At 42.7% G+C, this 25,440-nt stretch overlaps 1 protein-coding gene across 1 annotated transcript in view; it reads right to left on the bottom strand.

Moving 5' to 3' along the window:
- Nucleotides 1–398: 398 nt before the first annotated feature.
- HDDC2 (HD domain containing 2) overlaps nucleotides 399–25,440 on the bottom strand; it is a 76,661-nt gene continuing 51,619 nt past the window's right edge. Inside the window, exons 4-6 of the mRNA XM_077289438.1 lie at nucleotides 16,421–16,489; nucleotides 1,414–1,552; nucleotides 399–538 (exon numbers count right to left, since the gene is read on the bottom strand). Of these exons, the coding sequence (XP_077145553.1) occupies nucleotides 441–538; nucleotides 1,414–1,552; nucleotides 16,421–16,489 (306 nt within the window). The 3' untranslated portion in view covers nucleotides 399–440. The remainder of the gene's footprint in view (nucleotides 539–1,413; nucleotides 1,553–16,420; nucleotides 16,490–25,440) is intronic.

The raw sequence follows: 25,440 nt of genomic DNA, 5'->3' as shown, positions 1-25,440 counted from the left end.
ACATGGCGTGGCCGCTCCTGTCCTTTTATAACCTCTGATGAGATAATACAGCCAGTCAATCACAGTAATGCCACTACTAACATGGCTTCGGCATTACAGCGACTGGCAAGCAATCCCTGCATGCTTACTGGCTGAGTAACAGGCGCCAAACATGCAGGTCGGGAAATCAGTCTTCAAATCAGAGCACCAACCAATGCTCATCAAGTGCTGAGCACATTCAGTCACCCAGTTACTTGAGTGGTATCACCGAGCACATTCGCTCATCCCTAGTGACAAGCTATAGGATACTAAAGTGGCAAGATCAAATTTCTAACATTTTTCTTTTGCAACAAAATCACATTCAACACTTCTTCATACTTCAAATTAAGCTTCCCAAAAACAAAATGCAGACACATAGGTATAAAACAAATAAATAATTTTATTTTTGGACAAAAACTATTTTACAGAGGAGTATTACTTCCCTGTGAGGCTATTTTGGATTCTCTTTCTTCATAAATTGCAGAAACCAACTGAACAATTTCTGGATGTTTAAATTTTCCTAGAAAATAAGAGAAAACACTTGATTTAATGTTGATTAGGATAAAATGAAATGTAATGTGAATACACTTAAAAGCAGAATTGTATGAAATATGATGGAGTGTGTTCATACCTGTGGAAAGGGTGAATTTAATTAGCAGAATACTTAAAGAGGTTGTCCCATCATCACCACTGTTCTAATTACAGAGTGCGCTGATTACTAGGTCTATCTAAAACAGTTATCAAATATCACCATTATGATAAAATGGTACGAGGAGTTGGGCAGAACAAAAGCAGATCTTTGTACATCCCCTCTATATGGCATAAATAAGGTAAAAAAAAGAAGCTAATTAGGTGAAGCGGCATTTCGTTCAGTTGGTTTAAAAATAATGGCTATTAGGGTATATCTCTGAGTGCCGTCATTTAGATGCCGGAACAGACGCCAAGTTATCTCAGGCAAAGCCACTTCAGGAAAATGCCGGCAGTCATTTTCTGAAGCGGCTTCGAAAGTGGCCTTGCTGTAGATCTTGCCTGTGGCAGCTTTCTGTCTATACTGTTAAGAATAGGGAGCAAGCAACTTCCCAGCGGAAGCCGTCCAAAGAATGAGCATGTCACTTCTTTCCTCCAGTTCAGACAACTTGAGGCACTTGTAAGAAGTGACATAAGATGGAAAATGTGCACAATAGTGCCAAGTGTGTCATTTTATGTGGCACTTTTTTAGGCGGAACCCAGGCGCACATATCCTTAGACAGAATGCCAAGAAAATGTTTGCATGTAATGTAATTAGAGTTGTTTATGCCGTGCCGGTTTAGGGGAACTAAAAATGAAAACAAAATACAGAAGCCTTCATTCTACAGACCTGTCAAAAACTGAAGCCATGGGCTATAGATTCGGTACCTGCAGTTGAGTCATAGAAATCTTGAAGTCTTCCCGGTCTGTTTTCAATCTCTTCATACTCAAGAGCCTGGAGGATCATTTCACACTGGTCCAATTCTTTCACAAACTTCGCTTCAGCGCTGGATTGATGCTCATACTCCTGTGTGCAAAGCACAAACTGTTAATCTATCCATATATGAATATGGTGTCCATTGGGATTTCATACAAATGAATGCATAGAATTACATTAAAATGTCCCCATTTGTCAGATCACCCCATTCATCAAGTAGTTTACGTCAATTTTGTGAGGTGAAACTACTTCAAATAACACACTTTTACTCTAGCTGTGCCTACTTTTTGAAGAACTTTTTTGAAAGAGGGGTGAGCCTCTGCGACCAGTCAATTTTCAACATGTGCGCCACAAAAGTACCATACATTTAAACAGCTATGTATTCCACCCTAACAGGAGCACACCTTTTATCCCTTTTTCAACATTTGAAGCTTGAGGGGTCCCTGAACCATGGATTGAGGCTTGAGGAGGACAATTTGCATATTCCAGGTGCCTTCTGGGAAAACGGGAAGCCTATGATCTTGTCCCTGACATTCTTATAAAGCTCTTTGGTCTTGCCCATGTTGTAGAGGTTAGAGTCTGACTGATTGAGTCTGTGGACAGGAGTCTTTTATAAAGATGACTATGTAAGACAGCTGTCTTTAATGCAGGTAACTAGTTGATTAGGAGAACTCTTAATGGCTGTTAGGAGTTTAAATATTATTTCTCACTGCAAAATGCAATATTATATTAATATTTAATTTTTGATATTCTATCTCAATGTTAAAATTAACCTACCCTTAAAATAATAGACTGTTGATGTCTTTGTCAATGGGCAAGCTTACAAAATCAGCAAGGAATCAAATACTTATTTCCCCCACTAGTGATGAGCGAATATACTCGTTACTCAAGATTTCTCGAGCACGCTCGGGGGTCCTCCGAGTATTTTTTAGTGCTTGGAGTTTGTTTTTCTTGCCGCAGCTGAATAACTTTCATCTGTTAGCCAGAATAAGTACATGTGGGGGTTGCCTGGTTGCTACGGAATTCCTACATGTAATCAAGCTGGCAAAGAGATGTAAATCATTCAGCTGCGGCAAGAAAAACTAAATCTCCGAGCACTAAAAAATACTCGGAGGACCCCCGAGCCTGCTCGAGAAATCTCGAGTAACGAGTATATTCGCTCATCACTAATCCTTACTGAAGATCACTTTCTACCATGGTTGGACACATTCCTGTAGATTTCGGAAGACAAAGTTCTCTGGAAAGCAGAGAACATTCCACACTTCAGACCATATCTATCACACAAACTAGTTCTTATTTCCATGGAAACTCAACAAACCTAGGACCAACTTGACCATAAAATACTTCACACAACCAAAACTTCAAAGCCACATTAATCTTCTTCTAAATAATAATATTTCGTATCGCATGACTGCTTAGCCTGGCTTTCTCGTATCAGGTGACTTTCCGGTTAAATTGAGAACTGCATCTCTCAGTTACTTACCTGAATGATAGTTTGTGAAAAAAGTAGCAGACAAACGTGAAGATTGAATCATATTTCCACGGGTTGCCTAATTATTCCTCATCGGGAACATACAGATCAGTGTTTCTAAGATGTATTGACCTACTTTACCATCTAACATGTCAAACACCTCCACTGATTCGGTTTTCCCATGATTTATTATTTCAGTCTAGAAAGCTTCCTTTTATACATAGTCTTTCCTTTAATCATTCTGCTTCCTTTAAGTCATCCTAATGAACACTCTTTGCAAGCACTGAGCTTGCGAGAAATCACACATTGCTTTTTAAAAAAGGTATTATCACACATCATGGAGGACTGGCAGCAAAAATGTAAGGCCGACGCTCCGATTTCTGTTATGGATGTACTATTGATGTGCACAAAATCTGTGCCCTAATCCTTTTGAAATCCAGAATATGTCAACAGACGCCGAGAGACCTAGTCAGTATTACTTAGCTAACACTTGGAGGTTTGGTACTTTACAGCACTGCGATCAGATAGGGGCAGTTTTTACCAGTAGATGACATTTCTGCCACGTCCCCTGACATCTATTTCTAGTAAATATGTGATTTTCCCCTGGAATAACAATTGTGGGGCACGTTTTCTCATAATCCTCTGTTGGGCCATTCCTTCTTTACTCCTCCTGAATATTTATGAATAAATTGACAGTTGGGCGTTACGATTTTCCTTGACAAAGAGATGTGTCTCTACATAGTCGACATTGGCAGTAAAAATCAGTCAATGTCAGAATGTGACAATATCTTCCCAAGTGGTAACATCCAATAGCGAATTAATTCATACATTTCTAGGAGGCATAACAGAGAGAAGGCACAATGCAGAGTTACAAGAATTAGTAAACGGGCTATCCACTACCGGAGCCCTATGTCTCCCACTGCTCTCCTGACAATGTTGTCTGACCTCTGCAGGCAATCAGCGGCTGATGATCGAAACACTGCTCATTAACCAAAACTCTGGGACCAATGATAAGTGTTTGTCCAGAAATCATATATAACACAATTGTTCTCTAAAAGATAAGTACACAGGTTAATAAATTGATTAGTGACCAAAAAGCAATGCAGTCTTGTTAACCCCACTGGCACAAATGGATATAATAGAATGTCCATGCGACACTGAGCCTACTCAGGATTTGTGCCTGCTCTACAAAAGGCAGATACAGTGTGTGTTAAACAACTGACATCTGTCTGTAATAGTAGAAACCGGAGAGAGCTTTGAATGCTGGCGTTTAACCATTTACAGTAGATGCCGCTGTCAATCACTGAAAGTGGCATTTAAATGGAAAGATAGTTGGTGTTACCATGACAGATGGTCTGTTGATGGCCCCAATGGCTGCTAAGTCCCAGTATTGTAGTATTGCATTATATAGAACAAGTGATGAAACCTAAAAAACAATGGAAAAATTGCATATGGTTTTCACCATTTCCACTCTTGGACCCCCCACTCACAATTAACCACTAAAAGTGAAAAATGAAAATTAAGTGTCTAAGAGGTTAAAGTGAAAAGAAAAAAAAACACAAACAAAAGTGAGCGATAGTCTGGCATCTTTGTAAGGACATGAACATTTATGACCCACTCCTTGAAGCATAGGTGCACAGTTGTAGGAAAAATATTTTGATTAGTTTCCTTTTCCACAGGTAAGAGCAGTTTTAGGGATCCAGGCATAAAAGAAGAGAGAGTCACCTTGGAAACCAAGAAATGTTCTGCAGAATCAAAAGCGAATTCGGCTGCACAGTAGAATGGGGACGTCTTTGTTCTCCTGGCAGAGCTGCTGAAGTCAGAGGTAGCTAAGTAATCAAGCTGGAAGAACGTGTATACACAACACTTAACATGTCACTGAGCGAAATGCTAAGCGAGTGGAGCAAAAAGCATAAAAATAGAAATAACCCCGCAACGTAGGCCGTGATTATCTGCTACAATTTCTCACAAGTTCAGGATGTCATTCTCCTCAAGCTCAATGAGGTAAGAAAAGAGGATTTTTGTTTTTGATCAGCCAACTCCAAATATATAAGCCTCATCTCTACTTTAGAAAAAAAAAACAGGTAGAAGTCATCCACCCAGATCAGATCATTCCATTACCAGGAGCAATAAATACACAGATAGAAGCCAGGTTCACAGCACCTTAAGTGGGGAGGGTTATAAAAAAACTTAATCATTCATGAATGGAAAATCATCTTATTCTGCTTGGCTGTATTCTTCACTATTTTCAGGATTACTCATCAGTAAACAGAAGCAGAGGTTGAAAATCGTTGATGTCCGAAATTGTTGATGTTTGAAATTTCATTTAGGAAAACTTGTAGCAGAATGTCTGTTTCCCTCTAGCTCCCGTCTCCTCCCTATAGGACTTTACGAGCACCAACCATCATCTCCTCTCTCAGTAATCGGGAAGTCCGTATTCTCTGAAAACATATTTTGCCCATAGATTGAGAATGAAAGATCAGTCAAGGAGAAAGCCAAGATTTTTCTGCCAAGATACATTTAAAAAGTTTCATATTTTCACTTTAAAGACTCTTTAAAGACAACCTGTCAGGCGCTTCATCCTGCCCAAACTGTGGTGGGCAGCATAAATTCCAACCTGCTATATAACATATTTAAAGATGCAGCCTGTCCTCATAATCAGAGACCAGACTAGTACAGCGCACTTACAGGAGATTGGCAGGTCTCTCCCTATGTACACGTGAGGGACACACCAGTCATTCTCCTGTAGAGGTGCTGAGAAGAGTTGGCCAAGGGTGGAGGCGGACCTGTCTGGTCTCTTGCCATCTTCTTCAGAAACTAACATACCGTATATACTCGAGTACAAGCCGAGATTTTCAGCCCAAATTTTTGGGCTGAAATTGCCCCTCTCGGCTTATACTCGAGTCATGAGGGGGAGAGAGGTCTGTCATATACTCACCTAGTCCCGGCGCTCCCCCTGCCCGTCCCATGGTCTTCGGGTGCCGCAGATCTTCCCCTGTTCAGCAGTCACGTGGGACCGCTCATTAAAGTTATGAATATGGACTCCACTCCCATAGGGGTGGAGCCGCATATTCATTCCTCTAATGACGGTAACGGTGACCGCTGACAGAGGAAGAGGCTGCGGCACCCGGAGACCATCTGTCCGGGATAAGGAGCCAGGGACGCCGGGAGCAGGTGAGTATTACATATTTACCTGTCCGCGTTCCACACGCCGGGCGCCGCTGTTCAGGTCAGAGGGCGCGATGACGTACTAATCTGCGCGCCCTCTGCCTGAACAGTCAGTGCGGAGAGACGCCGAGACGGGACGCTGAGGAGCTGCGGGCAGCAAGAGGTGAGCATGTCATTTTTTTATTTTATTGCAGCAGCAGCATTATATATATGGCACAGCTTTATGTGGAGCATCTATGGGACCATAATGAACGGTGCAGAGCATTATATATGGCACAGTTTTCTATGGAGCATCTATGGGGCCATACTGAATGGTGCAGAGCATTATATATGGCACAGCTTTCTATGGAGCATCTATAGGGCCATAATGACCGGTGCAGAGCATTATTTATGGCACAGCTTTATGTGGAGCATCTATGGGACCATAATGACCGGTGCAGAGCATTATATTTGGCACAGCTTTATGTGGCGCATCTATGGGACCATAATGACCGGTGCAGAGCATTATATATGGCACAGCTTTATGTGGAGCATCTATGGGGCCATACTGAACGGTGCAGAGCATTATATATGGTACAGCTTTATGTGGAGCATCTATGGGGCCATAATGAATGGTATGGAGCACCTATTTTTATTTTTGAAATTCACCGGTAGCTGCTGCATTTTCCACCCTAGGCTTATACTCGAGTCAATAACTTTTCCCAGTTTTTTGTGGCAAAATTAGGGGGGTCAGCTTATACTCGGGTCGGCTTATACTCGAGTATATACGGTACCTGGCTGCAATTGTGTGTTCTCTCCCTCCTGGATGTGCTTCTACACAAGGTTTGTTTTTTTCATCAGTGTATACATCACATCCTTTCCTTACATAACATATTATAGTGGTTGGCATAAAGAAAGCAGCTGTATGCCTCCATATACAAAGCCTTATAATTCATTACACCTATATACTGTATATCTGCTCTATAGACCAAATCCACTACCACTCTGAAACCGAAAATTGTATTGGTAGGATGCTGTGACATTATCTGGAAGTTAACATGTGAGTTACATCTCAATTGGAAAAAGTAAGGACATTTATCCACTAAAGGCAACAGAATTGTGGCAAATTTGCACTAAATAACTGTTTTGTGATCAGCCGCATATTTATTATACGTTTTAGACACTTTTTAAGCCTTGTCCAATAGAGAACGTGACTTTAAAGGAAAGGTATACTGGAAAATAGGCATCATCTACTGTGCGCCAAATAACATCCAAGAATTGTGGCACACAAAGTAAGACAACTAATAGGTGGCGTCAATTTCGATTGGACAGTCTTAAAATATGCCAGATAAATCAAACAGCATGAACCGCTAGGATAAATCTAGCACATTGAGACCAATTACTCTAAGTTTGCATGGTCTAAAAATGAGATATATCTGCCCCAATAATGTCAGGTTTTACTTTTACCAGTTATTCCACATCTTATGATTGCAGTTGCAACTCTTAATTTATACAGTTCTTCATTGTACCTTGGCACATATGGGTTAATGGTCTCCCCATAGGCAACTACGATTGCCCAAATAGGTTGCAGTACAGATTGCACTGCAGAAATATTTTTAGAACCAACAGTTAAAGGGTTCTTCAGGCAAATAACCTGATTATCCTTAGGGGTCTGACACCCTCCACCCCACTGATCGGTAGTTACCAGCTCCACTGGGAAATGGATATAAAAGATGGAAAGGAGAGGTGCTGCGCAGATCCATTTAGCGTCCGAGGCCACTGCTAAGCACGGCAGATGAGCTTCAATTCTCTTGAATAGATTAATACTACATATTAAATATTGTAGCGCCATTCAATTTTTACATCCAGCTGGAGTTGATAGCAGCTGATCAGTGTGGGTAGCGAGCGTCGAACTCACACCAATCTGATATTTGCTACCTATCTTGATAGGTCATCAATATTATTTGACCCAACAACCCCTTTAAATTGAATTTTCTCACCATATTATCGCTATTAGAAAGAGGTCTGTGTAACAGAACAGGGACAGAGGACCCAAGTAACACAAAGCAAAAACAAAAGGGCCGAAAGAAGGTCTAGACAAAGTAAGTCACACCCCCAACTCAAGTTCAACATCTAGTTTACTGAACTGTACGGAATTTCTACAAGTGGACAGGATATTGAGGAGAACATCTCCCTTAAAGGGATTCTCGGCTCAAATGATATTGATGATCTATCCTTCAGATAGGCCATCAATACAAGATCAGTTGGGTTCTGAAATTCGGTGTCCGCATTGATCAGCCGTTATCAATTTCAACAGCACACTGATATACACTGTGTTCCAAATTATTATGCAAATTGGATTTAAGTGTCATAAAGATTTAATGGTTTTGTTTTTCAAATAAACTCGTGGATGGTATTGTGTCTCAGGGCTCAATGGATCACGGAAATCAATCTTACACACGGGATAATTAGTTTTCCAGGTGATTCTAATTAAAGGAAAACTACTTAAAAATGATGTTCCACATTATTAAGCAGGTCACAGTTTTCAAGTATCATGGGAAAGAAAAAGGATCTCTCTGCTGCTGAAAAGCATCAAATAGTGCAATGCCTTGGTGAAGGGATGAAAACATTAGATATTTCCCGAAAACTTAAGCGTGATCATCGTACTGTTAAGAGATTTGTGGCTGTATCTGAGTACAGATGTGTTTGTGCTGATAAAGGCATAATGAGGAAGATTTCTGCCAGGCAAGTTCATCGAATTAAGAGAGCAGCTGCTAAAAAACCATTACAAAGCAGCAAACATATATTTGAAGCTGTTGGTGCCTCTGGAGTCCCTCGAACCTCAAGGTGTAGGATCCTTCAAAGGCTTGCTGTGGTGCATAAACCTACTATTCGGCCACCCCTAAACAGTGTTCACAAGCAGAAATGGTTGCATTGGGCCCACACATACATGAAGACTAATTTCCAAACAGTCTTGTTTACTGATAAGTGTTGAGCAACCCTGGATGGTCCAAATGGATGAAGTAGTGGATGGTTGGTGGATGGCCACCATGTCCCAACAAAACTGCAACGTCAGCAAGGAGGTGGAGGAGTCATGTTTTGGGCCGAAATCATGGAGAAACAGCTGGTTGGGCTCTTGAAGGTTCCTGAAGGTGTGAAAATGACTTCTGCAAAGTATATAGAGTTTCTGACTGACAACTTTCCTCCATGGTATAAAAAGCAGAAACGTGCCTTTAGGAGAAAAATCATCTTCATGCATGACAATACACCATCTCATGCTGCAAAGAATACCTCAGAGTCATTGGCTGCTATGGGCATAAAAGGAGATAAACTCATGGTGTGGCCACCATCTTCCCCGGACCACAACCCTATAGAGTACCTTTAGAGTATCATCAAGCAAAAGATCTATGAGGGTGGGAGGCAGTTCACACCAAAACAGCAGCTCTGGGAGGCTATTCTGACTTCATGCAAAGAAATACAAGCAGAAACTCTCCAAAAACTCACAAGTTCAATGGATGCAAGAATTGTGAAGGTGATATCAAAGAAGGGTCCTATGTTGACATGTACCGTATTTTTCGGACTATAAGACGCACCGTACCATAAGACGCACCCGAAATTTGGGGTGAAAATTGCAGAAAAAAAAAGATTTTTTATAAGATGGGGGTCAGTCTTATTGTCCGAATTTAAGATCTCTTACCTGAGGGCAGGCAGTGGCAGAGCAGGGTCACAGGAGGCATGGTGGTGGCAGAGGTGAGGTGATGCTGAGGTGTGGTGGGTGGAACGTCGTGCACCTGAGCAGGGTCCCATCCTGCTTAGGTGGGCGAAACCATGGCCTGGTGTCAATGGGGAGGTTGCGGCAGTGCTGTGGCGGCGGCAGATGTGCGGTCACTTCCTCAGGTGGCGGCGGCCATTGTCCCTTCCACATTTGAGGTAACGCCACGGCAGTATTGAAGGAGGGCAGCAGAGCTGGGTGAGTCACGGTTTTCCCGGTGGCGGCGGGCTTACCGGCATTGTGGCGGCGACAGAGGTGCGGGGATGATGTGGCGCGGTGAGCGGTATGGCGTGAGCAGGGTCCCATCCACATTTGAGGTGAATCCGCGGCCCTGTACTGAAGGAGAGCAGCAGAGCTGGGTGAGTTAAGGTTTTCCCGGTGGCAGCGGCCATCTTTCTGAGGCCGCGCGTGCGCAGATTCAGTACTCTGCTTCCCAGGGCTTCAGGAAAATGGCCGCGGGAGGCCGCACGTGCGCAGATGGAGATTGCGGCGGCCATTTTCCTGAAGCCGAGATCTCAATCTGCAAACTCGGCTTCAGGAAAATGGCCGCCGTGATCTCCATCTGCGCACGCGCGGCCTTTTTCCTGAAGCCCCAGGAAGCAGAAAACTCAATCTGCGCACGCGCGGCCTCAGGAAGATGGCCGCCGCCACGGGAAAACCGTAACTCACCCAGCTCTTCTGCTCTCCTTCAAACCGGGCCGCGGATTCACCTCAAATGTGGACGGGACCCTGCTGACGCCATACCGCTCACCGCGCCACATCATCCCCGCACCTCTGTCGCCGCCACAATGCCGGTAAGCCTGCGATCTAACTATAAGACGCACCCATTTTCCTCAATTTTTTTGGGGAAAAAGTGCGTCTTATAGTCGGAAAAATACGGTAACTTGGCCTGTTAGGATGTTTTGGAGTTAAATAGCTTTTTTGTTCAGTGAATGTGACCGAATGCTGCAAATTCCACAAATGAGCATTTTCAGTTCTTTAAAACATATCAAATGTTTAGAAACTCTACTGTGCCTATTAATTTGGAACAGTGCATTTTCAGTTTTTATTCATTTTGGAGATTATACGGTTATCATTGGGAGGTTTCTTCAATAAAATTCGATGTATACACTAACGGGTGATGACTTTTATTAGACTGACTGTCATTTGCACCAACCATTTAGGAAAATCCGATAAAAATGTAATTTGCATAATAATTTGGAACATAGTGTAAACACTGAACTGAGCTGAACAGCACAACTCTGCATACTGTGTAGTGCATGCAGCCGGGCACTGCAGTTCAACTATTACTGTATTCTCTTTAATAGGGAGAACAAGCAGTGGAACAGTTTGAAGGCAGCCAATCCGTTGTCCCATCATGATTTGTTTCTACAATCAGTGATAGTTTGGGAGCCATGTCATCTGCTGGTGTAGGCCCACTGTGTTTTATCAAGACCAAAGTCAGCGCAGCCTTCTACCAGGAAATTTTAGAGCACTTCATGATCCCCTCTGCCAACAAGCTTTTTGTAGCTGGAAATTTAATTCTCCAGTAGGACTTGGCACCTGTCCACACTGCCAAAGTACCAATACCTGGTTTAAAAACAAGAGTATCACTGTGCTTGATTGGCCTGCAAACTCATCTGACCTTAACCCCATAGGGAATCTATGGGGTATTGTATAGAGGAAGATGAGACACCAGACCCCACAATGCAGACAAGCTGAATGCTGCTATCAAAGCAACCTGGGCTCCCATAACACCTCAGCAGTGCCACAGGCTGGTTGCCTCCATGCCATGCCGCAATGATGCAGTAATTGATGCAAAAGGAGCCCCGACCAAGTATTGAGTGCATTTACTGAACATACATTTCAGTAGGCCAACATTTCGGATTTTAAAATCATTTTTTCAAGCTGGTGTTATAAAGTATTCTAGTTTACTGAGATAATGACTTTGGGTTTTTCATTGGCTGAAAGCCATAATCATCAACATTAACAGAAATAAACACTTGAAATACATAACTCTGTAAATTACACTATATAATATGAGTTTCACTTTTTGTATTGAGGAACTGAAATAAATTACCTTTTTGATGATATTCTAATTTTGTGAGACGCACCTGTATATTCCAAGCTCAGGAAATGTAGTATTATATTAGACTTCACCAGTTGTCTACCCAGGTCCACTAAGAACAGCTTGCCCTGATTGGTTCCAAAAGGTTTCAAGGATAGTATCTGACAAAAACCTTTGCTTCCCACCAGATTACATGCAATGTCCGTTAATTTCAGAGATGGACACTATCCTCCCAAGCTACATGAACAAGAAAAAAGCAGGACTCCTGCTTTTGTCCACACCACAAACGCACACCCAGGACAATAAACCTGCACGTCTACCCTTTGTTCACACACATCACTCCCTCATGCCCAAAATTCATAGGATGTTTCATAAACATGAGCTCCTCCTACATCGTGCTACCCTTCCATTGAAAATCAACAGCCCTCATATTCATCAGGAGACCCCGAAGCATTGACGACAGTTTAGTCAGAGCAGAAGTAGACAGCACTAAACTATTGCCCACCCCACAATTTTTAGATAGTAAGAAAATGGGTACATTCCCGTCTCAGATGTGCGGCTTGCTCTAATGTCATAAAATCTAGTGAGATCCTAGACCAATTCCCCAATTAAGGGATACTTTGCATGTGAGTGTAACTTTGTAATTTATATCATCAAGTGCTCCTGCGGGTTTCTCTATGTTGGTGAAACACCACAACATGTCAGGGACTGTATAGCCAGCCACAAATACACCATCCTCTGTGGCAAGACCTGATTACCACTTCCTTTCCATTTTGTCAAAGCTAGACACGCAGTAGTATCCACTGGTGTAATTTGAAACTCATGGGCCCGATGCGAAAGCTCCAATGGGGCCTCCAAATATTTTAAATCTTTAATAGCGATAGTCTTTTTCTATAGGCCAAATGGACTTTTAGGGCCCCCTAGGCTCCAGGGCCCGGGTGCGAATGCAACCCCTGCACCTGTTGTAGTTACACCCCTGGTAGTATCACAGTTAAGTTTCCAGGTCCTGGAACAAGTCCCCAGACCACAACATGGGGGCAACCACATTAAATTACTCAAAAAAATGGAGGGCTTCTTGCCCAGAAACTCAAGACCCTGGCCCCTTTGGGCCTTAATAGAGAATTGGACTAAAATTTTATTAACCAATTATCTTTGTCTCCCATAAAGAACCGTTAACCCCTTAGTGACGGAGCCAAATTTTTTAAATCTGACCAGTGTCACTATATGTGGTAATAACTCTGGAACGCTTCAACAAATCCCAGTGATTTTGAGATTGTTTTTTCATGACACATTATACTTTATGATAATGATAAATGTAGGTCAATATGTTTTGTGTTTATTTATAAAAAAATATCAGAAATTTGAGAAAAATTTTAAAAAATTAGCAATTTTCAAACTTTGAATGATTATCCCTTTAATCCAGATAGTCATACCACAGAAAAACATTAATAAATAACATTTCACACATGTCTGCTTTACATCAGCGCCATTTGTAAAATGTTATTTTATTTTGTTAACATTTTAGGAGGTTTAAAAAAATAGCGGTAATTTTTCATTTTTTTCAAAGAAATTTACAAAATTTACTTTTTTAGGGACCTATCCAGGTTTGAAGTGCCCTTAGGGGTCCCATATATTGGGAAACCCCCAAAAGTTAAACCATTTTAAAAACAGAACCCCCTGACATATTGAAAACTGCAGTCAGGTAGATTATTAACGCTTCCGGTGCTTTGCAGGAATTAATGCAAAGTGGCATGACAGAAATAAAAATGTGTATTTTTACCACCTAAATATCTCTAACTTCTGAACAGATTACTACAGCCGTCAGACTCTAAGGGTACCGTCACACATTGAAATTTTAATCGCTGCGACGGCACGATTCGTGACGTCGCAGCGTCGTATAATCATCGCTCCAGCGTCGTAGACTGCGGTCACACGTTGCAATCACGGCGCTGGAGCGATGCCGAAGTCCCCGGGTAACCAGGGTAAACATCGGGTTACTAAGCGCAGGGCCGCGCTTAGTAACCCGATGTTTACCCTGGTTACCAGCGTAAACGTAAAAAAACAAACAGTACATACTCACCCGTCGGTGTCCTTCAGGTCCCTTGCCGTCTGCTTCCTGCTCTGAGTGCAGCCGTACAGTGAGAGCAGATCGCAGCACCGCTGCGCTCTGCTCTCACTTTCCGGCCGGCACTCAGAGCAGGAAGCAGACGGCAAGGGACCTGAAGGACACCGACGGGTGAGTATGTACGGTTTGTTTTTTTACGTTTACGCTTGTAACCAGGGTAAACATCGGGTTACTAAGCGCGGCCCTGCGCTTAGTTACCCGATGTTTACCCCGGTTACAAGCGAAGACATCGCTGGATCGCTGTCACACACAACGATCCAGCGATGTCAGCGGGTGATCAAGCGACGAAAGAAAGTTCCAAACGATCTGCTACGACGTACGATTCTCAGCAGGGTGTCTGATCGCAGTAGCGTGTCAGACACAGCGATATCGTAACGATATCGCTAGAACGTCACGAATCGTAACGTCGTAGCGATGGAAATTTCAATGTGTGACGGTACCCTAAGGCCGCTATTTGGTCATGAATTGCCATGGCAAACATTAGGACCACAAAATGATGATCTCATGGTGCCAATTGGGATAAAGGGGAAGCCCCCACACTCTGTTAACCATTTATAATGATGTAGTCACTATTGACAGCAGCATCTAAGGGGTTAAACAGATTTGGACGGTGCAAACACTGATCGTGCCTGATGCAGCAAGTTGTCAGCTATAGTGTACAGCAGACAGCTGCTGGATTGTCACCTGTATGGGGAGGCTATTCTCTCATATCTCAGGTCAGTTAAAAGACGTATTGGCGGTCATTAAGGGGTTAAATCGTTTGCCACAGGAACCCCTTACCCCATTGTGCCTCCAGCAGGGTAAGTTTCTGGCCTTTTACACCCAAGCCTTTCCCCCTCTCTCTATATAGTGACTCCGCCATCCCTTCTACCAACTAACACTACTGCCCCCACAACGCAACCCTTTTCCCCGCACAATATATCCTTGTGTTCACACCCTTTAACTAATACCTCTATTACCATCTCCTTCTGGTCATTATTCTCTATTTATTCCTTCTCCTCCCCTACACACACACAAGCACACCATAACTGCACTTCAGTCCTTTAAACCATGCTAGGTGCTGCCCCTTAACATAACATAGGGCCTTCAGGATGCACTCTGCAGCATCACATGTTCCCATGACAACAGGTCATGTGGTGCACGACACGGCATCACATGACATCGACGTCACCCTCCATGACGCGCACTCTCCAAACATGATTCCGGCCCTTATGATCAGCACTCTCGTACTACGTGATGCCGGCGTTGCCCTCATTCTACCCCCATGATGACGCACATCTTCCAACATACGCCCTACACAATGGCACCATTGTACACATGGCACCAGGACAAAAGGGTATGGCTACAGGCATCACACCATTTGCCCACAATACTAAATTTTTAATGTCAGTTACCTTAATCGTTGTTTTATGAAGAAAAAATACAAACGCTTATCTGAGAATCTCCACGTTTTGTGACATGCACAGTACGCTGTTTGCTGCTATACCTATACATGCTCCATAAACACCTATTTGGGTCTATTTAATATACACATTTACAATATATACAATATCTATATGTGTTCTCTAACAGTATGTTAATCTCTTCCCCTCCAGAGCGACTTTGTGAACAAGACCTGGGTTGAAACGTTATGTCGCATCTATAATTTGCACTTTATGCTTGCTTTGAGTTTATGTCTACCTGCACTTGAATTTTTAAATTAAAAAACTGCATTCATCACACAAGTGTGCGTTGTATTTACCTTACTAGATGTCCCAGGGGCTCATCACCAACTTTGACCCGCACCTCGCCTCTAATACTGTGTGCACACCAATTCTCCTCTCCAACAATAAAGGAGAGCCGGCACAGCTTCAGTAACTGCTCGGTATATCGTGATTAGCAGCTGTAATCATGCAGGATCAGCAGTGCATCTGTGCAGAGCTGGCTGTCATCGCGCCCTCTGACCTGAACATCACAGCCAGAGGACCCGGAATACACAGCACGGCAGTGGAACGGGGACAGGTGAATATGGCATGGCTCACCCTTCCCCAGTTCTACTCACCCTCCTGGCGCTGCATATCAGGCACTGCATCTCTCTTCCTGTCTTCCTTCCTGTGCTGAGCGGTCAGTGATACCGCTCATTAAAGTAATGACTATGAGCTCCAGGCCTATGGGAGTGGAGACGCGTACTTTGGCATTACCCACATCCCAATTTTATCCGTACACTTTTTATAGGTTTTCAACGTTTAGCTTTTCTTCAGTAACAGCTTTTCCTAAACAAAGTGAATTGGCTGCTTTTCATTTAGGTTTTCCTGTTAGAGATTCTCAGATATATTATGACGAATAGTATAAGGACGTTCCATTTATGATAATGTAAATAATGTGTTAAAAAAAAAAAGGGAGTGTTTCACACTTACTTCCCACAGTTCATACACCTCCTTTTTCATATCATCTGGTAACATATTAGACAAATAATTCATGGCATCCTAAAAGGAAGAAAGAAGAAAAAGGAAATTACCCTATGTTCTATTACAAATCACCATGTATCATACCTGTGTGCAGATGTAAGAGGGTGAGAAATGCTCAAGACGTTGTAGCAAGTGGATTTAAGAGTTAAAAAATGTTTTGTTTGCTTATGATATCTATATATATAATTGCCTAAGGGGTACTTCCGTTTGTCTGTCGCAGAAATCCCAGGTCGCTGATTGGTCGTGGCCAGCTGGGCGCGACCAATCAGCGACAGGCACAGTCCGGCCACGAATTGGCCCCTCCCTACTCCCCTCCAGTCAGTGCCCCCTCCAGTCAGCGCCCACCTAGGGTTTTAGGAGTCCGTTAAACGGACTACGTTACACCGTGGCATAACGCGGTGTAACGCAGTACATTAACGCTGCTATTAACCCTGTGTGATCAACTTTTACTATTGATGCTGCCTATGCAGCATCAATAGTAAAAACATATGTTAAAAAAAATAAAAAAAACATTATATTCTCACCTTCCGGCGCCTTTCCCGCTCCTCGTGACGCTCTGGTCCCATGAATGCATTTCGGCAATGACCGGAGATGACGTAGCGGTCTCGTGAGACAGCTACATCATCACGTGGTATTGCCGCAATGCATTCTTGGGACCGGAGAGTCGCGAGGAGCATCGCTAAACGCTTGGCCTGGTTCCGGGGGCCGACGGAAGGTGAGTGTATATTATACTATTTTTTATTTTAATTCTTTTTTTTAACAGGGATATGGTGCCCACATTGCTATATACTGCGTGGGCTGTGCTATATACTGCGTGGGCTGTGTTATATACTACATGGCCAGTGTTATATACTGCGTGGCCTGTGTTATATACTATGTCTCTGTGCTATATACTATGTGGCCTGTGCAATATACTACGTGGCTGTGCAATATATACTGCGTGGCTGTGCAATATACTGCGTGGCTGTGCAATATACTGCGTGGCTGTGCAATATACTGCGTGGCTGTGCAATATACTGCGTGGCTGTGCAATATACTGCGTGGCTGTGCAATATACTGCGTGGCCTGTGTTATATACTACGTGGCTGTGTTATATACGTCTGTGCTATATACTACGTGGCCTGTGCTATATACTAGGTGGCTGTGCAATATACTAGGTGGCTGTGCAATATACTGCATGGCTGGGCAATATACTACGTGGCTGTGCTATATACTACGTGGCCTGTGCTATATACTACGTGGCCTGTGCTATATACTACTATACATATTCTAGAATACCCGATGCGTTAGAATCGGGCCACCATCTAGATTATATATAAAAGAGTTTGATTTTAACCTCATTGCCGGTTTGTATTTGGTATACTGGAGGTTTAACCTCAAGGCCGTCTCTATTTCAGGCAATCCCTGTATGTGTTGCGGCTCTCTAACAGCCACGAGATCCGCAGCTCGCAGCCGCAGGGATGCGAACATTTTATTCGAGCACACCGAAGACACTCTGATAACCCCCGAGCACGTTCACTCATCACTAGTATCTGTCTAACTGCAGCTACTGAAGATTGCTCCAGCCGCTGTTTAAATGCTGCTGTCAATCTTGGGAGAATTGATGGGTTACAATGGCAGCAGCATGCCTCCGTGAATGCCATCTAAATCCTCCTGTGAAGCTCAGTGTAGGCTGAACTTTGTGGGAGAACCGTGATTACACTATATATTTATTCTAAGTTCAAGTTTCCTAAAGGGACTAAAGCAAAGTAAAAATTAAAATTAAATATATAAAATAAAATGAAATGCATGGCCATACCACGATCAAATCAATGTAATAACAAGCAGTTAGTGTACCTAGAAAGACTAGTGGGGACAACCATCCATTATAACACCCTAAGCCATAATCTTGGGAATAGAATTAGTGTGACGTTCCCTTGTGAAGGTCTATTCATTGTGATGCCCACGTGGTCTCCAGACCAATCTACGGCTATCATTGCGTCAAAAGTTGAACTGATCACTGGAGAGGATAGACCTCCATTGCAGTCTTGCTTGGTTTCACGATAGCCATTGTGATCAGTAGCATAAGATAAATGTCATGCATAAACCTTCTGATGGTTTGTGTAGAACGTGTTTAACACCTTAGGCTATTTCACACGTCATGTTTTTGGTGCGTTTTTTAATGCAAATTTTAAGCTGCGTTTTACAGTACCAACAAAAGCTATGACATTTCAGAAATCTCATGCACACACATTGTTTTTCTTCCTGATTGAATTGGAAAACTGCGGCGCTTTTGAAAACTGCAGCATGTCACTATTTTCAGTGCTTTTTCACCTATAGAAAGCAACAAGTGCAAAAACGCAGGTATCAGGTTTTGCTGCGTTTTTAGTGCAAAAATCTAAGGAAGTGGCATCATGTTTTTTTGGGGGGTGGGGCACTAAACTTTATCAGCATGCACAAGTGACAAAAACGCAATGTGTGAACATAGCCTTTGGCTTGGTATGTGATGTCCAAGAATGGATTGATGTTGGAACCAGTGGTCCGGCCATTTCTCCAAGATGTAGGAGTTGTCTTTCAATACTGCATCAAACTGCATGTTGCTACTGTGAGCAGCCCGAGTGGCCTAAACATGCTACCATGGCCTGCAGCATCTTGTTTGTTATCTAACATATCTGGTACATCATTGGTCGGCAATCGCAAAGGTAGCTACTAGCAGCACATCATGATTTGTGTGCCCAAATGCATTCAGCATAGCAGAAAATTCCTCAGACAGCCATTAACCCCTTCACCCCCAAGGGTGGTTTGCACGTTAATGACCGGGCCAATTTTTACAATTCTGACCACTGTCCCTTTATGAGGTTATAACTCTGGAACGCTTCAACGGATCCTGGTGATTCTGACATTGTTTACTCGTGACATATTGTACTTCATGATAGTGGTAAAATTTATTTGATATTACCTGCGTTTATTTGTGAAAAAAATGGAAATTTGGCGAAAATTTTGAAAATTTCGCAATTTTCCAACTTTGAATTTTTATGCAATTAAATCACAGTGATATGTCACACAAAATACTTAATAAGTAACATTTCCCACATGTCTACTTTACATCAGCACCATTTTGGAACCAACATTTTTTTTTGTTAGGGAGTTATAAGGGTTAAAAGTTGTCCAGCAATTTCTCATTTTTACAACACCATTTTTTTTTAGGGACCACATCTCATTTGAAGTCATCTTGAGGGGTCTATATCAGGGGTCCCCAACTCCAGTCCTCAAGGCCCACCAACAGGTCATGTTTTCAGGATTTCCTTAGTCTTGCCCAGGTGATAATTGCATCACCTGTGCAATACAAAGGAAATCCTGAAAACATGATCTGTTGGTGGGCCTTGAGGACTGGAGTTGGGGAACACTGGTCTATATGATAGAAAATACCCAAGTGTGACACCATTCTAAAAACTGCACCCCTCAAGGTACTCAAAACCACATTCAAAAAGTTTATTAACCCTTCAGGTGTTTCACAGGAATTTTTGGAATGTTTAAATAAAAATGAACATTTAACTTTTTTTCACACAAAATTTACTTCAGCTCCAATTTGTTTTATTTTACCAAGGGTAACAGGAGAAAATGGACCCCAAAAGATGTTGTACAATTTGTCCTGAGTACGCCGATACCCCATATGTGGGGGTAAACCACTGTTTGGGCGCATGACAGAGCTCGGAAGCGAAGGAGCGCCATTTGACTTTTCAATGCAAAATTGACTGGAATTGAGATGGGACGCCATGTTGCGTTTGGAGAGCCACTGATGTGCCTAAACATTGAAACCCCCCACAAGTGACACCATTTTGGAAAGTAGACCCCCTAAGGAACTTATCTAGAGGTGTGGTGAGCACTTTGACCCACCAAGTGCTTCACAGAAGTTTAGAATGCAGAACCGTAAAAATAAAAAATGATATTTTTTCACAAAAATGATCTTTTCGCCACCAATTTTTTATTTTCCCAAGGGTAAGAGAAGAAATTGGACCCCAAAAGTTGTTGTACAATTTGTCCTGAGTACGCTGATACCCCATATGTGGGGGTAAACCACTGTTTGGGCGCATGGGAGAGCTCGGAAGGGAAGGAGTGCCGTTTGACTTTTCACTGCAAAATTGACAGGAATTGAGATGGGACACCATGTTGCGTTTGGAGAGCCACTGATGTGCCTAAACATTGAAACCCCCCACAAGTGACACCATTTTGGAAAGTAGACCCCCTAAGGAACTTATCTAGATGTGTGGTGAGCACTTTGACCCACCAAGTGCTTCACAGAAGTTTATAATCCAGAGCCGTAAAAATAAAACAAAAATTTTTTCCCACAAAAATTATTTTTTAGCCCCCAGTTTTGTATTTTCCCGAGGGTAACAGGAGAAATTGGACCCCAAAAGTTGTTGTCCAATTTGTCCTGAGTACGCTGATACCCCATATGTGGGGGGGGAACCACTGTTTGGGCGCATGGGAGGGCTCGGAAGGGATGGAGCGCCATTTGGAATGCAGACTTAGATGGAATGGTCTTGCAGGCGTCACATTGCGTTTGCAGAGCCCCTAATGTACCTAAACATTAAAAAAAAACCACAAGTGACACCATTTTGGAAAGTAGACCCCCTAAGGAACTCATCTAGATGTGTTGTGAGAGCTTTGAACCCCCAAGTGTTTCACTACAGTTTATAACGCAGAGCCGTGCAAATAAAAAATATTTTTTTTTCCACAAAAATTATTTTTTAGCCCCCAGTTTTGTATTTTTCCAAGGGTAACAGGAGAAATTGGACCCTATATATTGTTGTCCAATTTGTCCTGAGTACGCTGATACCTGATATCTGGGGGGGAACCACCGTTTGAGCGCATGGCAGAGCTCGGAAGGGAAGGAGCATCATTTGCAATGCAGACTTAGATGGATTGGTCTGCAGGCGTCACATTGCGTTTGCAGAGCCCCTAATGTACCTAAACAGTAGAAACCCCCCACAAGTGACCCAATATTGGAAACTAGACCGCCCAAGGAACTTATCTAGTTGTGTTGTGAGAACTTTGAACCCCCAAGTGTTTCACTACAGTTTATAACGCAGAGCCGTGAAAATAATAAAAAAAAAAATTTCCACCCAAAATTATTTTTTAGCCCCCAGTTTTGTATTTTCCCAAGGGTAACAGGAGAAATTGGACCCCAAAAGTTGTTCTCCAATGTGTTCCGAGTACGCTGATATCCCATATGTTGGGGTAAACCCCTATTTGGGCGCACGGGAGAGCTTGGAAGGGAAGGAGCACTGTTTTACTTTTTCAACGCAGAATTGGCTGGAATTGAAATCGGACGCCATGTCGCGTTTGGAGAGCCCCTGATGTGCCTAAACAGTGGAAACCCCCCAATTATAACTGAAACCCTAATCCAAACACACCCCTAACCCTAATCCCAACGGTAACCCTAACCACACCTCTAACCCACACACCCCTAACCCTAATCCCAACCCTATTCCCAACCGTAAATGTAATCCAAACCCTAACCCTAACTTTAGCCCCAACCCTAAATGTAGCCTTAACCCTAGCCCTAACCCTAATTCTAGCCCTAACCCTAACGGGAAAATAGAAATAAATACATTTTTTAATTTTTTTTAATTTTTCCCTAAGCGGGTGATGAAGGGGGGATTGATTTACTTTTATAGCGGGTTTTTTAGCGGATTTTTATGATTGGCAGCCGTCACACACTGAAAGACACTTTTTATTGCAAAAAATATTTTTTGCATTACCACATTTTGAGAGCTATAATTTTTCCATATTTGAGTCCACAGAGTCATGTGAGGTCTTGTTTTTTGCGGGACGAGTTGACGTTTTTATTGGTAACATGTTCGGGCACGGGAGATTTTTTGATCGCTTTTTATTCCGATTTTTGTGAGGCAGAATGACCAAAAACCAGCTATTCATTAATTTCTTTTGGGGGAGGCGTTTATACCGTTCCGCGTTTGGTAAAATTGATAAGGCAGTTTTATTCTTCAGGTCAGTACGATTACAGCGATACCTCATTTAAATCATTTTTTTATGTTTTGGTGCTTTTATACGATAAAAGCTATTTTATAGAAAAAATATTTTGGCATCGCTTTATTCTGAGGACTATAACTTTTTTATTTTTTCGCTGATGATGGTGTATGGTGGCTCGTTTTTTGCGGGACAAGATGACGTTTTCAGCGGTACCATGGTTATTTATATCCGTCTTTTTGATTGCGTGTTATTCCACTTTTTGTTTGGCGGTATGAGAATAAAGCGTTGTTTTTTGCCTCGGTTTTTTTTTTTTTTTTTTTTTACGGTGTTCACTGAAGGGGTTAACTAGTGATATAGTTTTATAGGTGGGGTCGTTAAGGACGCGGCGATACTAAATATGTGTACTTTTATTGTTTGATTTTTTTTTTTTTTATTTAGATAAAGAAATGTATTTATGGGAATAATTTTTTTTTTAATTTATTTAGGAATTTTTTTTTTAATTTTTTTTTTACACATGTGGACATTTTTTTTTTTTTTTACTTTTTTACTTTGTCCCAGGGGGGGACATCACAGATCGGTGATCTGACAGTTTGCATAGCACTCTGTCAGATCACCTATCTGACAGAGCAAAGCAGGCTTACCAGCGCCTGTACTGAGCAGGCACTCGGTAAGCCACCTCCCTCCCTGCAGGACCCGGATGCCGCGGCCATCTTGGATCCGGGACCTGCAGCGAAGAAGGAGGTAGGAGACCCTCGGAGCAACGCGATCACATCGCGTTGCTGCGGGGGTCTTAGGGAAGCCTGCAGGGAGCCCCCTCCCTGCGCGATGCTTCCCTGTACCGCCGGCACACCGTGATCATGTTTGATCGCGGTGTGCCGGGGGTTAATGTGCCGGGGGCGGTCCGTGACCGCTCCTGGCACATAATGCCGGATTGTCAGCTGCGATAGTCAGCTGACACCCGGCCGCGATCGGCTGCGCTCCCCCCGTGAGCGCGGCCGATCGTACTGGACGTACTATTCCGTCCTTGGGAAGTAGGGCCCACCCCACATGGACGGAATAGTACGTCCAATGGCAGAAAGGGGTTAATAATCTCACTGATAACATGTTAAGGCGTGTGAGTGCGTGTTTTTCTGCATGTGGCACTACTACCCCATTACTGAATAAATCAGGGTTTTAAAAACTGCTATATTTTTCATTAAGCATATCATTAAAGGGGTTGTCTACTACTTGGAATTCCTAGACTGGACACCCTCTTCATATTCAGTTTGTCAGAAGGTGGAGACAGTGATGCCAGCGCTGATTGGGTGCCGGGCATCATGTGTTATTCTACCGCATCACAGCCCTGGAAACGCGAGTGCCGACATCACTGGAACTGAGTTGGCACGGGAGGCGAGTATAGGTTTTATTATTTTATCAGGGCCGAACATTTAGTTTAAGAAGGGGTTGTCCTAGTAGTGGAAAAGCTCTAACTCCTTCTCACAAAAGGATGTTGTATTCACATCCTGGAAAGCGGTCCTCAGATGTGTTGGGGGCTCCGAAGCGGAGATCCCTCCACACACAGCAGAGATCAGCTATATTATATAACTGGCATCTGCCTCTAACAACCACAGCTGGCACAGCATTCCGATCATCTTTGCTATCTAATCGATCTCTGACAAGGGCATTTAATTTTAATACGTGCTGATGGCCGTGCGCTCTGGCTCCCAGATCGCAGGGACCAATGGGTTACTATGACAGTAGGGGGATCTGCTACAGAAATCCTATGAAGCTGAGCTTTGGTATTTTAGTACTTTGTATAAGCGATGAAATGATCGCAGGTTGACTCCTCCATGGGCACTAAAAAAAAAAATTAATGTAAAAAATATATATGTATAAAAAAAAGTTAAAAGGTTTAAATCACCTCCCTTTTCTAAATTAAAATAAGAAATAAGAAAAAAATTGGTGTCACCACATCCGTATGATGTATTAAAATTTTGAATTAACTCAATTAGCGAATGCTGTAAAATGTCTTACCAGTAATTCGTTCCTAGGAACCTTCCACGATAGCATCATCGGATAATGTCTCCCCACCCTAAATGGGCGACAGGAAACAGAAGAGGTTAAATACTCTCCCCTTCCTGCAACCACCAGTGTTTTTTCTGGACACCGTAACATGTACAGGTCCTTCTCAAAAAATTAGCATATAGTGTTAAATTTCATTATTTACCATAATGTAATGATTACAATTAAACTTTCATATATTATAGATTCATTATCCACCAACTGAAATTTGTCAGGTCTTTTATTGTTTTAATACTGATGATTTTGGCATACAACTCCTGATAACCCAAAAAACCTGTCTCAATAAATTAGCATATTTCACCCGTCCAATCAAATAAAAGTGTTTTTTAATAACAAACAAAAAAAACATCAAATAATAATGTTCAGTTATGCACTCAATACTTGGTCGGGAATCCTTTGGCAGAAATGACTGCTTCAATGCGGCGTGGCATGGAGGCAATCAGCCTGTGACACTGCTGAGATGTTATGGAGGCCCAGGATGCTTCAATAGCGGCCTTAAGCTCATCCAGAGTGTTGGGTCTTGCGTCTCTCAACTTTCTCTTCACAATATCCCACAGATTCTCTATGGGGTTCAGGTCAGGAGAGTTGGCAGGCCAATTGAGCACAGTAATACCATGGTCAGTAAACCATTTACCAGTGGTTTTGGCACTGTGAGCAGGTGCCAGGTCGTGCTGAAAAATGAAATCTTCATCTCCATAAAGCATTTCAGCCGATGGAAGCATGAAGTGCTCCAAAATCTCCTGATAGCTAGCTGCATTGACCCTGCCCTTGATGAAACACAGTGGACCAACACCAGCAGCTGACATGGCACCCCACACCATCACTGACTGTGGGTACTTGACACTGGACTTCAGGCATTTTGGCATTTCCTTCTCCCCAGTCTTCCTCCAGACTCTGGCACCTTGATTTCCGAATGACATGCAAAATTTGCTTTC

The sequence above is a fragment of the Ranitomeya variabilis genome, chromosome 2 (genome assembly GCF_051348905.1).
Source record: "Ranitomeya variabilis isolate aRanVar5 chromosome 2, aRanVar5.hap1, whole genome shotgun sequence".
Classification (NCBI taxonomy): domain Eukaryota; kingdom Metazoa; phylum Chordata; class Amphibia; order Anura; family Dendrobatidae; genus Ranitomeya; species Ranitomeya variabilis.
The sequence above is the reverse complement of the archived record's forward strand: the minus strand, read 5'-3'. Positions and strand labels throughout refer to the sequence as shown.